Genomic DNA, 21,353 nt, shown 5'->3' on the forward strand with positions numbered 1-21,353 from the left:
AAGAGAGAAAGAGCAAGCAAGGAAAGCAGGGAGAGAAAAATGCAGTAGGCAGAAAGGGGGTGTGAGAGGGAAAGTGGAGGGAAGAGAGGGAAGGGTGGAAAGGGGAGGGGGAGGGAGAGAGAAACAGAAAGACAAAGAGTACAAAATTTCTGGATTATTTAGGAAGAGCTTCTGGGGAAGGGAAAACTCGGCCCCTGTGCTGGAAGGTTCTAGGTACAAGGTGGGGTATGCCAGACAGGCCCTGTTACAGGTGGGGACTGAGGAGTGCTGGGAGAACCTGGAGGCCCAGACAGCTTTGGTGTGTTAAATATATGAAGGTCAGCTGATTGTCAGGTCTGAATCCCAACAGCCACAAAGAAAACTCTTGTTTTCTCAAATCTCCCTTTAAGTGTTAATATCTTGGGCACCCTTCCACTTGTGGGACAGATTAATAACACCACTGCAAGTTGAGTACCAGGGATTATGCAAGCTGTATACCTTGATTCCAGGAAGAGGAAGGGAAAGAGACTACTGAATGTTGTGAGCTGAGTGCAGGTTGAAGTGAGGACCGGGTGAGCACAGGGTCACCGCCCACGAAAGGGAGGAGCAAGCAGCTGGGCAGTGGTAGTTGGCGAGGTGGGTCCTTCCTAGGGCTGGGCGGGGAGACAGATGGGTAGGCTATTGGAGGACAGGCACAAGTGCTACTGAAATGCAAATCCCTGAAGATCTGAAAAAGGTCTGGCCCTGGGCTTGATGCTTGGGTCTGGAACTGTGAATCCTCACTGTACCTTCAGCTCACTCTAACCCTTAAGGAAGTGCTCAAGTCACTCAAGACGACTGGCCAATCAGAGTCTTAACTGGACCTGCCAGTCATAAGAGAAGGCGGGCTTTTCCGGGTGCCGTGGTGTAGTATTCGCGTAGTAGCTAAGCCTTCTTAAATGGTCCTGGCTGCTGTGTTCTGTGTCCTGTGTTTGGATTCTGTGAGGCATGTTCAGGCAAGCTCCGAAGTTGCGACATGGTGAGCACAGGGTCACTGCACACAAAGGGGCAGCGGGGTGGGGGGCGGGCGGGCGGGCGGGCAGAAGGCAGGGGATGAGCAGTGGGAGCTGGTGTGGTGGGTCCTTCCTGGGGCTGAGTGGGAATCGCCGGCTACCCGTGAGATCTTAGCCACTCACTGGAGCCAGCGGCAGTTTCTGAATAACTTCCCTGTAGGGGCTGCAACTGTGCAGAGCATTTCGCTTGTGTATGGAAAGATCCTTGGCGTGATCCCAAACTCAGAAGCCTGGTTTGTACAGTTCTGTTCTTAGCTTTTAACATTAAGGTGTAAGATCCATTTGGAGTTATTTTGTGGAGGTTGTGGAAGGCATCTCATGTGCTGGGTAGCAGTCCAATATCAAGCTGTAATGTAAGAGTAGAATTGATGATGTAAAGGATTTGCTAAAGTTTAGGAGATAGCCAGGCACACCATGTAGAATTTAGCTGAGAGAGGACTGCCTGCAAAACACCCCACGTGTAAGTAGTAAGCTAACCAGGCCTGTTAGAGATTAGGATGCTAGGATACACAAGTTTGTTCACCAGGATTGTCCAGAAATATGGCCCCAGACCCTGATTTGCAACCAGCCACTAAGCCCATCTCCATATCAAAGAGCAGGCCTCTAACAAGCTGATCAGTGGGGCATTACAGGATCACAGTCAACAGTGAGGCCTGGTGTGCCATAAAGTTTAGTTTTCTTCTTGAGAAAAGCATAGTTCTGCCACATGGGCAAGATGACACCCGGTGACAATCATTAGAAAAGGTAAAACAACAACAAAACACTGTTTTATTGAGTGCTGCCCTGAACAAGCTAAGCTTTCCCTCCTTTTCCTGAGGTCCCCGTGTTTGATCTCCTTCTGAGACACAGGGACATGCTTGCCAGAACCAGTAACCATCTAGGACCTAGTCCTTGGGAGCTTTCCCTGGGTCCCTGGGTATGGAGATCAAACAGCTCCCCTAAAACCAGGAATATGCTTGGGCCAGGGCATTTGGGAGGGGCTGCTTAATATTCTGAGAAAACAACTCTTGCCTGTTGTGGTTTGCCCTGAAGTTTTCTGTATTTTGATGCTAATTCCATTGCCCCAAGAACAGCTACCTAGTCACCTACTCAGAACTCAGGTGACTTCACCAAAACCACCTCCCCATTGAAACTGTAAAGTACAGGTGAGGGGCAGGTACAGGATAGAAGGAGGCCTGTCACTGGAGGAGAAGGAAGGATGGGCGGGAGAGAAGTTTGAAAGAAGAGAAGGAGACTAGGACAGAAAGGAAGAGAGAGGAGACCAGGACAGAGAGGAGGAGAGAGGAAAGCTGGAGAAGCCATGGCAGGTGATGTTAAGATTCTGCTCTGTGTATTTACAGGTTGTTATCAATGTTCCTAAGGGATGGATGGTACCGGGCTGTGTATGGTTAAGTCGGCAATTTTACCTTACCAATTGGATCTAAGATTATTGTGTTGTGTGTTCTTTATGTGGGGGTTTGAGTGTAGGAAAGTGTACGGCTGGGATGTGTTTCTCCCAAGATACCTAGTGGGATAAAAGACCAACAATACCCTCTTTATTTTTACATTTTTACAACAACACTTCCCACCATGTGGGGCTATGGGTCCCATGGCCACTATAGGCTTGGTAAGGAATATTTTTGAAATACCCTGAGTTCCTTGTGCAGCACTGTTTGATTAGACTTTTCCTGAGTGTGTCCTATTATACAATGTTTCTGCTAACTTCATAGTTTAATCTTTCTGCTGACTTCATAGATGTCTCCCGTTTCTTTCCATTTCCCTCATATAAACCATATACAAGGTGACATTCTTCTTAATGTCTCAGCTTAAGACACCCCCACCCCCACCCCAGCTTTTATACTTTCTAGCTTCTCCTTTTCCTATGTTTTTCTTCATCTGAGACCTTCCACTTAGGACACTGTCACTAACCTACTGTTTTAGGGCACTGGTGTGCTTAAGAAACATCCCGGAAATGTTTGCTGTGTAATGGCCTATCTAAGTGGCCAGACTTGTAGCCTCCAGTTTATATTTAAATTGTTCAAAACTTAACCTGGAAAAAAAATGGGCTGGAGAGATGGCTCAGCTGTTGAGAGCACTGACTGCTCTTCCAGAGATCCTATTCCCAGCAACCACATGGTGGCTCACAACCATCTGTAATGGGATGCTCTCTTCTGAAGTGTCTGAAGGGAACCATGGTGTACTAACATATAAATAAAATAAATAAATCTTAAGAAAAAAAAAACTTGGGGGTTGGGGATTTAACTCAGTGGTAGAGGGCTTGCCTAGCAAGCACAAGGCTCTGGGTTCGGTCCCCAGCTCCGAGAAAATAAAAAAAACAACCTGAAACCTGAACCTAAAACAAACTTAAGGGTGACAGCATACATGGAATGTAAAATCTACCTAGACTAGATCCTCTTTTAGCATTTTAGACCCAGCTAACTGGATCTTTGCTGGTCTTTGCTACTTTGTGGTTTCTTTTTCCCCACTTTTAATCCCCTCCTCAGCCTCCCTCCCCCCCACCCTCGTCTCACCCCCTAACACCAGATAGGAGAGAAACAAGGATGGAGGAGAAAAAGATCCTTGAATCTAGTTCCTTGTACTCGACCCAGCAGCCTGAGTCGAACAGTCTCTGCTGGGGGTAGTGAAGATGCAAAGCCAAGAGTTAGATTTGGGGGGACTGCTGGTTAATACAGCTGCCTCGAGTTCGTTTTTCATAATGTTTATGCCCCACAGCGCCATAGAAAGCAAAGCCACAAGTTAATAAACAATTCTCCAAAATATGCACAGAATATAGGGATGAGGTTATGAGAATCATCCTTTGGCAATACTTGGTTAAAACCCTTTTACCTTTCCACTATCAGCAGTCACAGTGAATGGAGTGATTCAGGGAAATTCAGTTCCAGAGTCCAAAAGGAGTTTCTGAGATGCAGAGGTTTCTCAGGTGTGCAGGGTGGGGTGTAGGTGGGTGGGGCAGATTGTACATCATTACTAAAATCCACATGGCATCATGTGGAAGCAGACATTAAGTTATTCTTCAACCTTCGTTTGTGTGTGGGTTCGGGGGCTGGGTTTGTGTGAGATCACACGGGGGCATTGGGAGCCGCAGAGCCATAACCCTCCTTTCTTACCACCTCCACACAGAGAGTGTGGGGTCAGTAGTGGCCGGAGGGTCAGAAATATAGCAGTTTAGGGGTCAGTTTGAGTCATTTTTGTTGGAGTTGGGAAGTCTGTGTTTTTTCCATTTGAATACACATGCAATCATAGGTAATATTGATCAAGTTCATTTTTCCTGGCTGAGTTTCCTTAGGTCTTTTGATTAAAACTTGACTATAATTTGGGGCTTATGTTCTTGCCTTTTTTTCTCTACATCTCATTTTTTCACTAATGTGCAAAAACTTTTGATTGTTATAGCTCTTTGTTAAGTACAGATGGGATCTATACTGTGCCAAAATGTGTACTTTTTCTTCATAATCCTGTTGATGATTCTGACGTTTTTTCACATGGCAAATAGCTTTGAAATCAGCTGTCCTGTTATATATTATTAGACGTTTTCTTTAGATTGTATTGAATTTTTGCTGCAAATTGAACATACCCAACATTCCTTTTTTAACAATAACGGTGTTGTTTACAGTTATATAACTTGGTAAAAGATATTCTCCATAATAATTCATTTAGCAAGCTATATAGTATGTGTGCGAAACTGAAACTGATATGAAATAATGTCCAAAGCCATAGAAAGAGGACTTTAGTGTAGACTTTAGTGACACAGAATTCATCCTTAGGCTCACGTAGGTCTTTATAAGTATGACTTAATTGAGAAAGCAAAAAGAGTGAAAATAAAGCATGGTCCAGAATTGGACAATAAATCTGGATGTGACACAGGATTGTGTCTTAGCACTAAAGTCTGATAGCAGTACGTTGGGATTTTCCATAGATACCTACTAAAACTAGTTAAGACTGTGTTTCTATAGTTGATATAAAATTGTGCATGCTTAACATATGTATTCTGATACATGTGTACATAATACCTACACCCAAGCAATCCCCATCCTATGGAGTGTTGTATAGGAATCGAGGCTCGTGCCCAGACAGACCACACCTGGCCAGTACGGTTCCACGTGAGAGACTTTCATTGGTGCTGGGGATGGGGGATGCACAAAGGAGGGGAGGAGACAAAGGAGGAAAAGAGAAAGAAGGGGCGACGGTCAGGAGGGGTTGGCTTTTTATTTGGGTAGGGACATAACCTCTTGCAGGTGAGGGTAGGAGATGGACTAGGAGGACACTGGAAATATATGACAACAGATGCACAGGTCCCTTTTCACCTCTGGGTGACGTCACTGCTATCGCTGGGTTTGGAGACAACCTGCAACCATAAAGCCGATTCCTCATACCAACACTTACTTCTCATAAAAATGACAGAATTGCCATGGATCCCAGCAGTCTTCTCAGTATAGTTTCCATGCACTTGAAATTAGTTTTAAAAAGTACCAGAATGCTCATGTTTCTTGCAGTTGTATTCATACTTGCCTAAATATGAAAATAACATCAATGCTCATTTGTTGAGGACAAGCTAGGTACCTCTAGGCGACCTAGGGTGCCTTGGGTTAAAGGAGTGGATAAAGGATTATGCACTTGTAAAGACTCTCACAGTCAGTGCTTTATTGTCATAAAACAGCATGTAATTATAGCTTAAGCATTATCAACCCACTTCTTTCTCCCATATAATTTTAACCTTTAATGCACTCTTATTATCAGATGGATATGGGAGCTTGAACCATGTTGTCAACATTGTAGGTAGCACTCGAAAATGAAGGGTGACCAAGTCAACTCAGTCAGTCAACAGGGTCTCAAGGGAGGGAGTGAGGATTGAAAGGAAAAAGACAATTAGACAATATATAGCATGATTCTAGTGAATGCTGAGGCTGAAGCGGGTTTATTTTTCCCAGTCTGCTTTTCTACCATTTTTAGTACAAGCAAATAATAAGGTCAATTCTAGGTCAAGGAACAAACAAGGCACAAAGACCTGTGATCATTGTTTCTAGGGGCTCATTAGTTTAACAAGAGAAAAGGAATGTTACTAGCGCAAATGAAAATATTCTTACCTGAACCTATTTCCTAAGTCCTAGTCCATGGTCAAATTCCCGCCAAATTCCTATAGAAGGGCAGAAAGCAGAGAATCCAGCTGAAACAATCTCCTTCAAAGGTTTTTTTTTTCCTAATGTTTATTTAGAACATTATGTGGAGAAGAGAAATGAAATATCAAGCTTTCTGTAGCAAGAGTTGTTGTAGATGAGAAGCAAATGTGCTATTGTAGTATGCTATAAAAATGCAGAAAGTGGCTTTATTTGGATGGCATGAGAGCCCTCTGCCAATGAGTCATACTGCATGAAGAAGTAAAAACGAGGTTCAGAAACAGATTGAAGGGGTTGGGGATTTAGCTCAGTGGTAGAGTGCTTGCCTAGCAAGCGCAAGGCCCTGGGTTTGGTCCCCAGCTCCGAAAAAATGAAAAGAAAAAAGAAAAAAAGAACCACATTGACTATTTCGTTTGAGTTTAAATACTAATGATAAATTAGAGTTGAACAAACATGTAAAAGTCTTAGATAACTGACTTGGCTCTTTGCTTTCTCTGCCTTCAGTAACTTAGATGGTAACACTTACATTTTTGCTTTGGAGAAAGTGTTTAAACATTTAATATTTTTATACATTAGTTTATTTAGGCTTAATGCATAATATAGTTCATGTAGCGATTTTGTGCAACATCTCATTTATTTCTGTTTGAATAGTTATTGAAACATTAGTTTTTCTTAAGAACAATTATGAGTATTCCTTTGGAATGAAATGAAAAGCATTGTAATCCCGCACTCCAAACTAGTGAAAGCCAACACAAGAAAGTCATTGCTTTTGTTTCCTGCGTGATATATATTTCACATTGCTGAGAACAAAACTTCTGATTTCACAGATGTAGACTGGCCCCAAGATGAGCTTGTCATGAACTCCTGTGTTACAGAGTATTTGATCATATTGTGAACCCAGAGACTGTCCAATTTGCTGGAGGCAGGGTTAGGAGGGGAGCTGTTTCTAACTGGTATGGCTCAGCCCTTAGTACACACCTTTGCTCTCAAATGATGAAGGTAAACATCGTTTTTGAAGGAAGTGCTCATGTTCGTAAGTAATGTATAATTGAGTGGGTGAAAAAATGATGAATCAGGGAAAGATCTGACAGAATAGGATATGCCCAACTCTCAAGAGAAGAGGGAAAAGAGGCAACATAAGAGGAAGCAGCACAGAGGGTAAGAGGAGGAGGCAGTTTTACCTGGAGAATTTTACAGAGAGAGGCAGGCTAAAGACAGAAAAAGAGAAAATGAGCGAGAGAATGAGAAGAGAGCAGTTTACTAGAGTTCATTTGAGGCCAAGCACAGCAATCAGTCAGAAGTGAAAGAAGCAATTTGAATTGGTTAGAGTGAAGAGTAAGAGCTAGAAGAGCACAGTTGACCAGCCAGAGTTCAAAAAGAAGAAGAAAGGGTGATTATTTAACAGTTAAGTCTCTGATGCCCAAAACATTCAAGTGCCCAACTCTACTAAGCCCCCTCAGTGTTTGCCCAGTGCTGAGCCTTGCTGATGCATGTGGAAGCTTTAGTTCCTAACAAAGGAACATCTTGATCTTTCTGTTTGGCACCTGGGCAGTAACACCCAGTTCCTGAATTTTGTTCCTGTTTTTCACCTGAGGGCATAACCTATTTTTCCACTGTGCTTCCTGGAATTCTCCACCCAGTGAACTTGGGGTGTATATTCTGTGAACCTCAGTAAAGCTTTGGCATTTTCTTAGCCCAAATGACCCTAGTCTGTGTCTTTTGTTAAATCGCCCATGCCTACGCCCCATCATTCTAGACCTAGATAAGATTGTACAGAAGCTATAAGCTTCCATGACTAGGCCTAGATTATCAGAAGGAGGAAGTAAGCCTTCCAGGTATTTTTACATTCCTATGTGATAGTCACTGTGGACAAAGATAGAGCAAGTACTGTATGTATCACAATCTTGCTGTCCCTATCTTTACGAATTTGCTTTTCTTTGTTCACTATAGCTTCCCTTCTTTGCCTTTCATTTAAACAATATTGAATTAAGTTTTTTTTTCTTTTCTTTTTTTTTTTTTTTAGATTTATTTATTTATTATATATAAGTACACTGTAGCTGTCTTCAGATACACCAGAAGAGGGCATTGGAACTCTTTACAGATGGTTGTGAGCCACCATGTGGTTGCTGGGAATTGAACTCATAACCTCTGGAAGAGCAGTCGGGTGCTCTTAACCGCTGAGCCATCTCTCCAGCCCGAATTAAGTTTTTATATGAGGGTAGATTCTCATATAATATATCCTGACCACTGTTTCCCCAACCTGCACTCCCAACTACCCCTCATTTCTATCCTTTCCCCAAGGTCCACCCCCTCCCCCACCAATGTCCTCTTCAAAAAGGAGCAGACCTAACAGACAAAACAAGATAGAAAAAGACAAGGTGAAAGCCTTCATGTTGGACAAGGCAACCTGACAGGAAAAATCTCAAGATCAAGCCAACGAATCAGAGTTACACCTGCTTCCATAGTTCGGAGTCCCGCAAAGACACCAAGCTAACAGCCATAACATATCAGCAGAGGACCTGGCATAGACACATGCTGTCTCTATGCTTGCCATTTAAGTTTCTGTAAGATTCCTAGAAATCCAGTCAGTGTTAGTCATGGGTTCCCTCTCATATCAAGGGCCTCAAGTTAAACCAAACATTGGTTGGCCACTCAAACACGTTTGTTACCATCATGCCCCAGCACATCTTAGGAAGGACCAATTGTAGGTGTGTGTGGGTGTTGGGGGCAGAGTGGGGTTTCCCGGTTTCTCTTTCTTCTTTTTAGCCTGTAGAGTACCTTCTCTCCTCAAAGAGACTAGAACACAGGGGTGAAGGCTCCGAGCCTGTACTAGCTTGACCTCTGAATTCAGTGAACTGTGTGGAATTTGTCCTTAATGATCAGTCCCTGCTGTCAGTTATCTGAGAGAAAAGTTTGTCCTTGCATCAGCAAGGATTGTTGAAGGATCTCAAGGGACCTCCTTGGCCAACAGCTCAACCAAATGTAACTTATTAGCAACATCGAAGCCCTGTCTGGTTTCAAAGGATGGTAAGTTCATACTCCATATCCTCCATTACTAGGAGTTTCATTAGGGTCACCCTGGTCATCCAGGAAGTTGTCATTGTACTGGATTTCTATACTAACTCCCAAATAACCCCTAATTCCAGCTGTTTCTTCCTGCATTGTACTTTCCCCTGCATCCCCCTCAACTGATCCTCCCTACTCCTGTTCCCATCAAACTCTGGTCTACTCACAGAAATTATTCTATTTCCCCTGTAGAAAGAGATCTGTGCTTCCTCCCTAGAGTCCACCTCTTTAACTAACCCCTCTGGGTTGGATTATTATTTATCTAATAGGTAATATCCACTTGTAAGTAAATGCATGCCATGTTTGTCATTCTGGGTGTAATTTCTTTAGTTGCATTTACTTGCCTGTAAATTCATGATGGCATCTTTTTAAACAGCTGAGTGATAAATGTACCACATTTTTGGTTTACCCCATAGGGCTCAAAGTGAGTCTTAACTACCAGGAGATCCCCCAAGTGAGGCATGAGAATGGAGTTTAATGCAAAGGCAAGAGTTTATTTTCGGGAGTGTCGGGGTCAACCTTCAATCAGCCCCTCGTAGCGAGGGACTGGAAGGTGACCCCAATGGCTGTGACAAGCAGTTTTTATACTTTCAGAGGTACAGGTTACATTAGCAGGTTTACAGTTCAAACTTATATGGCATGCCTTTGAGCTCTTATCTGAGACCAGAGGATAAGGCTACTCTCAGTACATTCTGCAGGATTTTCAAGAATGTCCCTGCTTCTCCCAGGAACTCTGGGTGGAGAATGGAACTTGTCCTAGCCTTGGCCCGAGGCCTGAAGCTGGGTCGTGCCCTAATCTTCACCAGAGGCAGTTGATGTAAAGCTGGCAAAAGCCCTTAGGGTCCCCATAACCTACCTACTTTCCACCAGGCCAAGCCTCCTGACAGCGCTTAGGCTTCAATAAGAACTAGGGTCCTTCAACCCATTCTTCAGTTGAGGTACTTTTCGGTTGTTTCTAGGTTCTGGCAAGTATGAATAAATATGCTATGAACATAGGTGAGCAAATGGCCTTGTGGTAGGGTGGAGCACCTTTTAGAGAGATGCCAAGAGCTTTATAGCTGTGATTTGAGATAGATGGATTTTCAGGGTTCTGAGGCACCAGGACTCTGAGGAAATGCTCATTTCCATAGTGGCAGTATTAGTTTGCACCCTACAAGCATGGAGAGTTGTTACCGATTCTCCACATTCTTACCAGCATGACTTGTCACTTGTATTGATCTTAGCCCTTCTGACATGTGCAAGATAGATTCTCAAAGTAGTTTTGATTTGCATTTCCTTGATGGCTGAGATGATAATGATTTCTTTAAGTATTTCTCAGCTTTTTGAGATTCCTCTTTTGAGAATTCTCTGTATAGATTTATACCCCCCTTTTTTTTAAAGATTTATTTATTTAATGTGTGTGAGTACACTGGAGCTGTCTTCAGACAAGCCAAAAGAGGGCATCAAATCCCATTACAGATGGTTGTGAGCCACCATGTGGCTGAACTCAGGACCTCTGGAAGAGCAGTCAGTCCTATTAACCGCTGAGTCATCTCTCCAGCCCCTTTACCCCATTTTTTAATTGAATTTTTTACTTTGAAAGTTTAATTTCTTGAGGTCTTTATGTATTTTATATATTAGGCCTCTATAAGATATGGATTTCTTTAAAAAAATATTTTCCCATTCCTTAGGCTGCCACTATGCCCAATTCACTAGGATTTTGCCACAGCTAAGCTAATCCCATTTATTTATTTATTTATTTATTTATTTATTTATTTATTTATTTATTTATTTATTTATTTGCAAAGATGAGAAACAGAATACACAGGATGAGTATTGGCCTGTAATTTCATAAATTTGTTATTACACTCCTGTAGTTCATGTTTAAAACACTTTCTGTCTGTCTTTCTGTCTCCTTTATCTTCTGAAAATTTACTGTGTTATGAGTTTCTTGAAGTTTTGATAGTTTGGGAAACAGTTTTAGTGTCCTCTTCTAAAGGCTTGCCTCTCCTCATTTCTTGGCAAATCTGTGTTTTCCAGTTTTCGTAATCATTAATTTTGATTGTGTGTGTGTGTGTGTGTGTGTGTGTTTGTTGGTTTTTGCTACTTAAATGATATTGTTAACATATTTGATTTGGGTTTTTTTTACACTTTCTGATATATTATTGCCTTTTTGTCCTAGTCAGCTTCAGTTGTGAACATTTTAGAGCCTACAATCATCTGAGGGGCTCTCACTTGAGGGCATGCCCTCATCAAAATGTCTGCATGCTGTATCAGTGAGAGATTGTGTTGTGATGATTGATGTGGTAAGGCTCTACACTGAGGGTGGCAGGATCCCTGAGCAAGTGGGCCTGGGCTGGGTAAGAGAGCTGGGTAAGTATGAGACAGTGACCAAGCAGGAAACAATAATTGTTCATGGTTTTTTCCTTTTCTTGAAGCTTGAGTTTCTATCCTAAGCTCCAGAACTTATGGCTGTCATGTGACTGGACCAAACAAGTGAACCTGTTTATTTCCTGAGATGCTCTTGGTTAGAGAATTGAATCAAAGTAGGAAAGTAGCAAGTTAGAACAAAAAAAAAAAAAAGGTTATTTTGTTGCTGGACAGAAACTAGAGAAACTAGAAATGTTCTCCTTTGGAGGAAAGTGGTAAATATCAGGGCTTGAGATGGCAAACAGCATAGAAAGCTGTATTCAGAGCTTAATCGGCTGTTGTTGTAGCACCTGGAAGACTGGAGTCATGCAAGTAATGCAGTCAGAAGTTGAGGTCATAGGATTTCAGTGGAAAATAGACTCCATGAAAAATTTAGCTAGAAGTCATTTATGTGGTATTTTGACCCCAAGTCTTTCTTATTCCGCCCATGCTCTGATAAATTGAGGAAGGCAGAATTAAAAAACAATTAGCTATATTTCTCAGGTGAAATATTGAATCTGTTAGATGATTATTACTAGTAACTCATTCTGGACTACAAGAAAAAAACAACAAGTTGAGCAGAAATAAATGCAAAGTCTGTGGTTTGTAGAGAAAAGCAGCCCTGGGAAGTTACCCATGGCAGCCAAATGCTGAGACAGAGGCATGAATTTTCAAAGAGATTATCACCATTAAAGAGAAGGACTTTGCTCAGGATTGGAAGCCTAAGAAGGTGAATTAAGGGAAACAGTCCCTCCTGCTAAGCCTTCAGTTAATGGAAGGGGGAGTTGGCAAAGTCATTCCTAGACCCAGGAAGGAACTTCATATAAAACCTGCTACTACTGGTCCAAGCGTGGCACCCAAGTTCTGGAAATAAGAAAGATGGAAAATGTAAGGTTATGGCTTCTTCCCCCGTGGTTTCAGTTCAGCAGTGTTCCAGCCATCTGTGTTTGGCAGAGTGAGATCCCCAGTGAGGGAGGACACTGTGAGAGTGCATGGGATGAATCTGAGGATGAAGCCAGAGTTGCATTTGAGACCACAAGATATAGAGATGCCTAAGTTATGAGACACCTGTCATGGAGAGCTGCATATAGCAAGTGGAGGTAACAAAGCCGAGAGATGTATGAGAAGTTGCAGGGATATAGCCATCTAAGCCTTTTGAATCTGAAGCTCCTTGTGTCTGAGACAGAGCTGCAGGATTTGGTGTTCGTCCTGCTGGGTTTCTGGCTTTGGTCCAATCTTCTCTCACTATGTACACATTCCTCTCTTCTGGAATGGGAAGGGCCATTCTGTGCCTTTGTATGTTGGAAAGATATAACTTGCTTTCTGATTTTACAAGATGTGGCAATCAAGAGTGTCAGAAGTGATTTGGGGCATTTGAAGAGTGTATGGACTGCAGGCTATTAGGGTCATTGGAAGCTCCTGATTAGCTGTGCCTGTGAGGGATGGTTTTCCTAGAATTGACTTGTTTGGCCTTTTCCAGTTCTGGGAAACAGAAACTTAGGCCTAGCTTCCCAGTCTGTCAGTTTACAACCTGTCATGGAGGAGTCAGCCTTGCTCTGGCCAACTCAGTTCTCTAAATAGAAACTTTTGTAGGAAGAGCCTTTCTAGATGATTAGTTATTGGGGATGACATTTGGGTGTCTATAGAGTCAACCCATTTGCTGCGTGGTGTGTGTGTGTGTGTGTGTGTGTGTGTGTGTGTGTGTGTGTGTGTGTGTGTGTGTGTGTGTCTTGTGTAGTGGTTGTACCTGATTAGTCAGCTTCCTTCTTATGTTGTCTTGCCTTCAGCATTAAAGACTCTAACCCTAAATCACATAAGATGCAGTTGAAGCAATTGCTATTCAGTGCTAAGGTATTTTGGAAGCCAGGTTTTTTTTTTTATAATTTTAATTTTGTTTTTGTTTTTGAGGACAAAGTTTCTTCATGTAGCCCTGGCTGTCCTGAAAGTAGGTATGTAGAACATGTGGCCTCAAACGGAAATGGTCCACCTGACTTTGGCTCCAGAGTGCCAGGATTAAATATCAGCCAACATGCCCCGCTTTTTCTTTGTTTCTTTGTTCGTTTTTATATTATTGGCTGATGGTTTGGACTGTGGGTTTTGGCACATGTCAAGCATATGCTGCTGTGTTGATTTCATCCACGTTATGAATTTTGAAATTTGACAGAGAGCATATTCTGTTTCTCAGGTGGCATGTATTCATGACATTCATACTGCCTGGCTATGTTGCCTGAGCTTTCTGAGTCATTGGATTGCAGGTATATAACATTTTTCCTACCTGTTGCGTTTGTGTTGATTTTTTTTTTAATGAATATGTGTATTTTGCCTGTATGAATGAATATGCACATCATGTATTCCTAATCCCCATAGTAGTTAGAAAATGGCTTCAGAATTCCTGAACTTGGAGTAATCAATAGTTATGAAGCTCCCTTCTAACTACTGGCAATTATTTTTAAGACCAGCAAGAGCTCTTCACTGATGAGCCAGCTCCTGTCCTATGTTGCTTATTTAGGATCAACATTTACATTGCCAATATTTTGAGCTATCTGTTTGTATCTGTTTAAACATTCATTCCCTTTTAGTAAGATCTCATTATTGTTACAGTTTAAACTGGGCCATCTCAAGATTCTGGAAGAAGAATACAGAAGTGCAGTGAATTTAATTCTTTGTAGGAACTCTAGTAAAAACCTCTGAGTCCTTTCTATCTTTCTTGTTTGTTTGATTAATTTTTCATAGGGGAGACAGGGTCTTAATATGTACCTCTGGCTGTCCTGGATAGACCTCAGATATACCTGCGTCTTCCTCCTCAGTGCTTGGATTAAAGACATGAGCCTATATGCTCACTTGATATTTTTTGCAGTTAGTAATTGTTCATACAATTTCTCTGTGTGCTGAGTACTGCTCCTCTCTCTCTCTCTCTCTCTCTCTCTCTCTCTCTCTCTCTCTCTCCATTAATTAGCATTTCTTTTGCAAGGCTATGTCCTACTCAGTGAGCAAAGAAATGACAGAGGTGAACCTTATTACTCAGTTTTCTTCTAAGATGATTTGGTAATTAACATTAGAACATCTGGGTCAAGAAATAAGTGGGGGAAGCACCAGAAGCATACATTTACAGTGATATCTGTATCATGGTTTCTGTTGTTAATGTACGGGATATTTCAGGATGCATTGACCTATGATGATGTACATGTGAACTTCACTCGAGAAGAATGGGCTTTGCTGGATCCTTCACAGAAGAGTCTCTACAAAGATGTGATGCAGGAGACCTACAGGAACCTCACTGCTATAGGTAAGACAGTGAATTTTCTTTCAGTTTTTAAAATAAGGAAACAAATGTTCCTTTGTTACTGTTGCTTTTCTGTAAAGTCAATTGAGAATAAAGAAGAATGAGGTGAAAAGATCAGGTTCACTGAAGATAGTAACTTAAATGTTGCCTAATTTCCAATAATATATCATTCATTTTCTGTTACTGTATTTTAGGTTACAATTGTGAAGACCATAGTATTGAAGAACATTGTCAAAGTTTCAGAAGACATGGAAGGTAATTTTCATGTGCAAGTTGGTATGAATATGCCTCTGAAGAAATGTTAGTATGTCCTGGAACTTTTAAAGAAAAGCAACAGTGTAAAAAGAAAAGCACTTCTCCAAGTGTATTGATTATTAAATTCTCACAAATACCTGTACCTCAATGTCAGGTGTCTGACTTGAAAGAAGACAAGGAAACAATGCCTTAACAAATATTACCATTTGAATCATAGTCACATTACAGCTACTCTGTATACCTGCCAATCTGTTTAGTCTCATAACACACAGACACACACACACACACACCACACACAGAGAGAGAGAGAGAGAGAGAGAGAGAGAGAGAGAGAGAGAGGGAGAGAGAGTAGGTGATAAGTTTATGTTTCTAATAGGCAAATATAGTATAGTAAAGCTGATTACTCATATAGTAACATTGTTAAGTTTAAGTGAGAGGGACAGTTTATGAGAGTCAAGAATGTTTTTGAAGAGAAAACTTAATTCTTATACCATATGTCTATGATGAACAAAAAAATCAAACTGTATGAATGATGCAATGTGGAAATATTTATTTGTTATTTTAACAGCTATATCCTGTGTCACAATGGATACAAGCCATGTGAGGACAAGGATACTGAAAGAAGCAATGCCCCCCCCCCCCCCAGAACAATTAAGATATATGTAGTAGTCCACATTTGAGCAGACTTTCTCAGTGTGATACAAGTTTATAATTAGTTGGTTTCCCAACTTCATTGGGAATATATCCATAAAGTCACCTAGCAGAAAATCCCTATGAATACTAGGATTGTGGAAATCCCTTTCTGTTTGTGTGTTGATTCACTTGGCCGATGTGGTATGCAAATGTAGTGTATTTGACAATAAAGGAAAGCATATGAATGTACTCAATGTGGTAAAGCTCGGAGCTCTTCCATTTCTCTTCAAATATATGAGAAATCTCATAGAGATAAAGGATGCTACAAATGTGAGCCATGTAATAACACTTTTACCAACCCATAATGAATGGGAAACCATGAGTGTAAACAAAGTGATACAACCTTAAGATGTGATTCTTCTTTACAATTAGACCAAATTATAAAATTAATTTCCACAGGTAAAAAGATTCATTAGGGGCTGGAGAGATGGCTCAGCGGTTAAGAGCGCCCTACCGCTCTTCCAGAAGTCATGAGTTCAATTCCCAGCAACCACATGGTGGCTCACAACCATCTGTAAAGAGATCTGATGCCCTCTTCTGGTGTATCTGAAGACAGCTACAGTGTACTTATATATAATAAATAAATAAATCTTTAAAAAAAAAAAAAGATTCATTAGTTTATTGAATGTGGTAAAGCTTTCCCATGTGCTAACTATCTATCTTTGCAGGCATGAAAGATGTCATACTGGAGAGAAACCCTCTGAAAATACTCAGTGTGGTAAAGCCTTTGCACAACATAGTCATCTCCAAAGACATAAAAGCACACATACTGGAGAGAAACTCTATGAATGTAAGCCACGTGATAAAGCCTTTACATACGATTCTCAGCTTCAAACTCTTGAAAGAATTCATACTGGAGAAAAAACCTACAAATGTAATCAATGTGGTAAAGCCTTTGAACGTCGTTGTAATTTTAGAAGGCATAAACTAATACATACTGGAAGAAAATCCTACAAATACAATCAGTGTGGTAAAGCCTTTGCACGACTCAGTCATCTGAAAGCGCATGGAATAACACATACTGGAGAGAAACCTTACAAATGTGATCAATGTGGTAAAGCCTTTGCACATCATAGTTATCTCCAAGTACATAAAAGAGAACATACTGGAGAGAAGCCCTATGAATGTAATCAATGTGGAAAAGCCTTTGTACTTCACAGTGCTCTTAAAACACATGAAAGAATTCATACTGGAGAGAAACCCTACAAATGCAATCAATGTGGTAAAGCCTTTGCAAGACCCAGTCATCTCAAAAGGCATGGAATAACACATACTGGAGAGAAACCTTATGAATGTGAACAATGTGGCAAAGCCTTCATAAGTTGTAGTTATCTCCAAGTACATAAAAGAATACATACTGGAGAGAAGCCCTATGAATGTGATCAATGTGGTAAAGCCTTTATACGTTGTAGTCATCTCCAAGTACATAAAAGAGAACATACTGGAGAGAAGCCCTATGAATGTAATCAATGTGGTAAAGCCTTTGTACTTCACAGTGCTCTTAAGAGACATAAAAGAATTCATACTGGAGAGAAACCCTACAAATGCAATCAATGTGGTAAAGCCTTTGCACGACCCAGTCATCTCAAAAGGCATGGAATAACACATACTGGAGAGAAACCTTATGAATGTGAACAATGTGGTAAAGCCTTTACATCTCATAGTTATCTCCAAGTACATCAAAGAATACATACTGGAGAGAAGCCCTATGTATGTGATCGGTGTGGTAAAGCCTTTGCATATCATGGTTATCTCCAAGTACATAAAAGAATACATAGTGGAGAGAAGCCCTATGTATGTGATCGGTGTGATAAAGCCTTTGCATATCATAGTTATCTCCAAGTACATAAAAGAATACATACTGGAGAGAATCTCTATGAATGTGATCAATGTGGTAAAGCCTTTGCATCTCATAGTTCTCTCCAAGTACATAAAAGAATACATACTGGAGAGAAGCCCTATGAATGTAATCAATGTGGTAAAGCCTTTGTAGGTCAGAATAAACTTAAAAGGCATGAAAGAATTCATACTGGAGAGAAACCTTACAAATGTAATGAATGTGGTAAAGCCTTTGTATGTAACGCTTATCTCCGAAAACATAAAGCAACACATACTACAGTGAAACCTTATGAATGTAAGTAATTTAGTAAATTCTTTGCCTCTCATGATCAACTTTGACAACATGAAAGAATTCATACTGGAAAGAAACCTTATGAATGTAGTCAATATGGTAAAGCATTTTCACAATCAAGCCACCTCCAACTACATAAAAGAAAACATACATACTAAAGAGTAACCCTATGAATGTAACCAGTGTAGTAAAGCCTTTACTGTGATCTTCAAGGGTATGGTGGTTTAAATATACTTGGCCCATGGCAAGTGTCAGTGTTAGGAGGTATGGCCGTTTTGGAGTAGATGTGGCCTTTGAGGAAGTATGTCACTGTGGAGAGGGGATGGGCTTTCAGACCCCATGCTTAAACTCTGCCCAGGGCAGAAGAGTCTTCTGGCTGCCTTCTGATCAAGATGTAGAACTCTCTCCTCCAGCACCATGTCTGCTCGGACACTGACATTTCTTCCACCTTGATAATAGACTGAACCTCTGAATCTGTATACCTCCCCTCCCCCCAATTAAATGTCCTTTCTAAGAGTTGCCTTGGTCATGGTATCTTTTCACAGCATTAAAACCCAAATTAACACAAACAGCATAAAAGATAGCACACTAGAGAGAAACTATGAATGTACTGAATATGGTGAAGCCTTTGCACATTTCTATAGTTCTCAGTATAATAAAAGTATTCATACTTGCATTCACTGAAACCCTGTGAATCCAGAAAATAACATTCTTGAGAAAAGCCTTATGAATGGGCTCAATGTGGTAAAGTGTTTGTGTTTTGAAATCTGCATACATACTTAACAAGTCAAAAACATGGTCAAAGTAAATGCCAGGAGTCTATTGGAAACAAGCTGAGTTAGAAGGGTAGGGATTATGAATAGGGTGGTTGGGTGTGCAGTTAGTTCCAGAAAGTTAGGGTTTAGGGTTAAAGTGTTGGTGGGGGGGCGGTGTGGGTTAGGGAGTGGAGGGGTAGGGTTAGGTTGGGAGTGTTTAGGGTTAGGGGGTTAGGAAAAAGTGTGAATTTGGGGAAGGAAATGGGAGGAGGTTGGTTGTGGGACAGGGAGGGATTAAAATGATATGTAGTATTCATAAAATCCTCAAATACAAAAATAATCCAGTTGAACAGCTTCAACGTAAATAGATTGGGGGGTAAGGAGAGTTGTTACTACATACATTAATGAAATTCAGGAAAATCATTAGGTCTCATTTTAGAAATCACTTATTTCAATAAAGTGGAAAACTCTAAAATAAAGTATGTAGATTTCTGGATGTATATAACCTACCAAAAGTAAATCATGAAGATCTAAAAAAAAAAAAAAAAAAAAGAAATGGAGCAGCTTTGTAGAAAGCAGTACAAGTGAAGTAGTGATCAAATATTTATCAAATAAAAAAATTACCAGACCTTCAATGAAATACACAAATGCTTCTCAAAGTATGCTATTAAATAGCAAAGGAAGGTTACATTACCAAACTCTTTATGAAGTTAGTATTAGCCTAGTACTAAAACCAGATAAACACAGACCACTCTCCAACATAAATACATGCAAAATTTCTTTAAAAATGCCTGCAAACTCTTCAATAATAAATCACAAAATTACTATGATCAAACTGGTTTATTCCAGAGATGTAGTGCTGGCTCAATATGTCAATTAATTTTATAAATTTCACAAATCTCTTGTTTTTGAAAGAATAGAAATCATATCAATTGATAGACATGTAAGGCTTTTGACAAAGCCAACATCAATTATGTCAAATATCCTCCCCCCAAAAAATGTCTTGAATTAAACCCGACCAAGGAAGTGAAAGACCTTTGTAATGAAAATTCTGTAGATACTAAATAAAATTAAAGAGGACACTAGAAGATGGAAAGACCTTGCATGCTCATGGGATGGCCCTACTTCCAAAATCAATCTACAGATTCAATGCAATCCCAAGAGAAATTAAGGGGGAATAGTATCAAAGTCCATTACTTAATGCATGAAAACCCTATAATCCCATTATTCTGTATAATAAGTGTTAAGTGTTAAGACATTTTTGAAAGCTTTAGATCCATACTGGTTTTAGGAACACACACAGTCACACACATGCACATGACAAAACTGCTAAACACCAGTCAGGCATATGATGTTCTACCAGTAAACCCAGCTCTAGTGAGCTGGTGCCCTGGGATTCATTGTCAAGACAGCTTAGCCTAAATTATTGATCTCATGTGAGAGACCCAGCTTCAAAAACAAGGTAGATATTACCTGAGGTCAACAATTGTTCAAGAGATGCATGAACATATATGAACACACTGTATACAAATGGAACATAATTCAGACGAAAAGCTGTGGCACATGCCAGAACATAGATGCCCCAAGGAATTTACACAAAAAGAAATAACCCAGTTGCCAAGAGACAAATACTATATGATGTTATTTGTACAAGGAGCCTAGAGACAACAAATGGAAGCAATGGAAAGCAGCATGGTGGTTGCCAAGGGCTATGAGAGGGAGAAGTGAAGAGCTGGTATTTATTGAATATAGAATTTCAGTTTGAAATGGTAAAAGAATTGTGATGCATGGGAATCATAATCCCACAATCCAGTGAATGTACTTCATGCCAATCAACTATCAACTTAGATAAAAATAATACATTCATATTATGTATATTTTACAAGAATAATAAAAGTCCTCCATCGCCATAAAGTGATAAGGAGGTTGGGCCCTGTATAGCTGCAACTCAGTAACAGCAATGTTAATTTACTTTGGTGAGTTTCCTAACGGTCTCAGTGCATTTAGATAGCTGTATCTTGAAAATAAAGTAACATTAAAATGTCTACCAAGGTCTTTTCTGAGGTATCTTGAAATCTCAAAGGAAACTCCTTTGAGTGACTTGGTGTAATGGAGGCGGCTGTTGGCTGTGAGGTGCTGAGAAGAAGGCAGAATCAGAGAATCCTGAGTGCTCTGCACAGCACTAACCCCCAGGCAGTACTTAGTTTACTTTCCTTTATAAAACTTTACAGAATGAAATTTTAAGCCTATCTGGTTGATTAACCACATGTACTTTCACAAGAAGTCAGCATTAGATGCTTCCTTTGTCCTCAAATGTCTTTTTTTTTTTTAAGGTATGTCCCTGAGGCTAGGGTACATGTTACATGAACACACACACACACACACACACACACACACACAGTGGCAGCCTGCAACATGCAAGGATTTTTTTTCTTCACTAAATGTTTGTGTTATCTTTGGCTGTTGAGAGATGTTTAAATTCATGCTGGCATAAGAATATATGCTGAATGCTTCTTTAGATATTTAGAGTAAAGTTTTTTTTTTTTTTTTTTTTTGGTTCTTTTTTTCGGAGCTGGGGACCGAACCCAGGGCCTTGCGCTTCCTAGGTAAGCGCTCTACCACTGAGCTAAATCCCGAGCC

At 40.5% G+C, this 21,353-nt stretch overlaps 1 protein-coding gene across 2 annotated transcripts; it reads left to right on the forward strand.

The window, feature by feature from the left end:
* Window positions 1–588: 588 nt before the first annotated feature.
* Window positions 589–18,474, forward strand: LOC134480626 (zinc finger protein 431-like). Of its 2 annotated transcripts, none has more exons than XM_063268201.1 (4): window positions 589–997; window positions 14,756–14,882; window positions 15,074–15,134; window positions 16,496–18,474. In XM_063268201.1, the coding sequence occupies exons 1-4, from the start codon at window positions 995–997 to the stop codon at window positions 17,967–17,969; spliced, it is 1,665 nt and encodes a 554-aa protein (XP_063124271.1). In that variant the 5' UTR covers window positions 589–994; the 3' UTR covers window positions 17,970–18,474. The 2 variants fall into 2 exon arrangements, with proteins under 2 accessions (XP_063124271.1, XP_063124272.1); XM_063268202.1 differs by lacking the exon at window positions 16,496–18,474 and adding an exon at window positions 15,703–16,016 and having other exon boundaries at window positions 840–997.
* The last annotated feature ends 2,879 nt before the right edge of the window (window positions 18,475–21,353 follow it).

Source organism: Rattus norvegicus, chromosome 9, assembly GCF_036323735.1.
Source record: "Rattus norvegicus strain BN/NHsdMcwi chromosome 9, GRCr8, whole genome shotgun sequence".
NCBI lineage: Eukaryota > Metazoa > Chordata > Mammalia > Rodentia > Muridae > Rattus > Rattus norvegicus.

Excerpts from the sequence above, each read along its gene's own strand:
- LOC134480626 (XM_063268201.1), top strand. Across the intron at positions 14,883-15,073 it reads CAGGAACCTCACTGCTATAG|GTTACAATTGTGAAGACCAT; the intron begins GTAAGACAGTGA and ends ACTGTATTTTAG. Across the intron at positions 15,135-16,495 it reads AGTTTCAGAAGACATGGAAG|GCATGAAAGATGTCATACTG; the intron begins GTAATTTTCATG and ends CTATCTTTGCAG.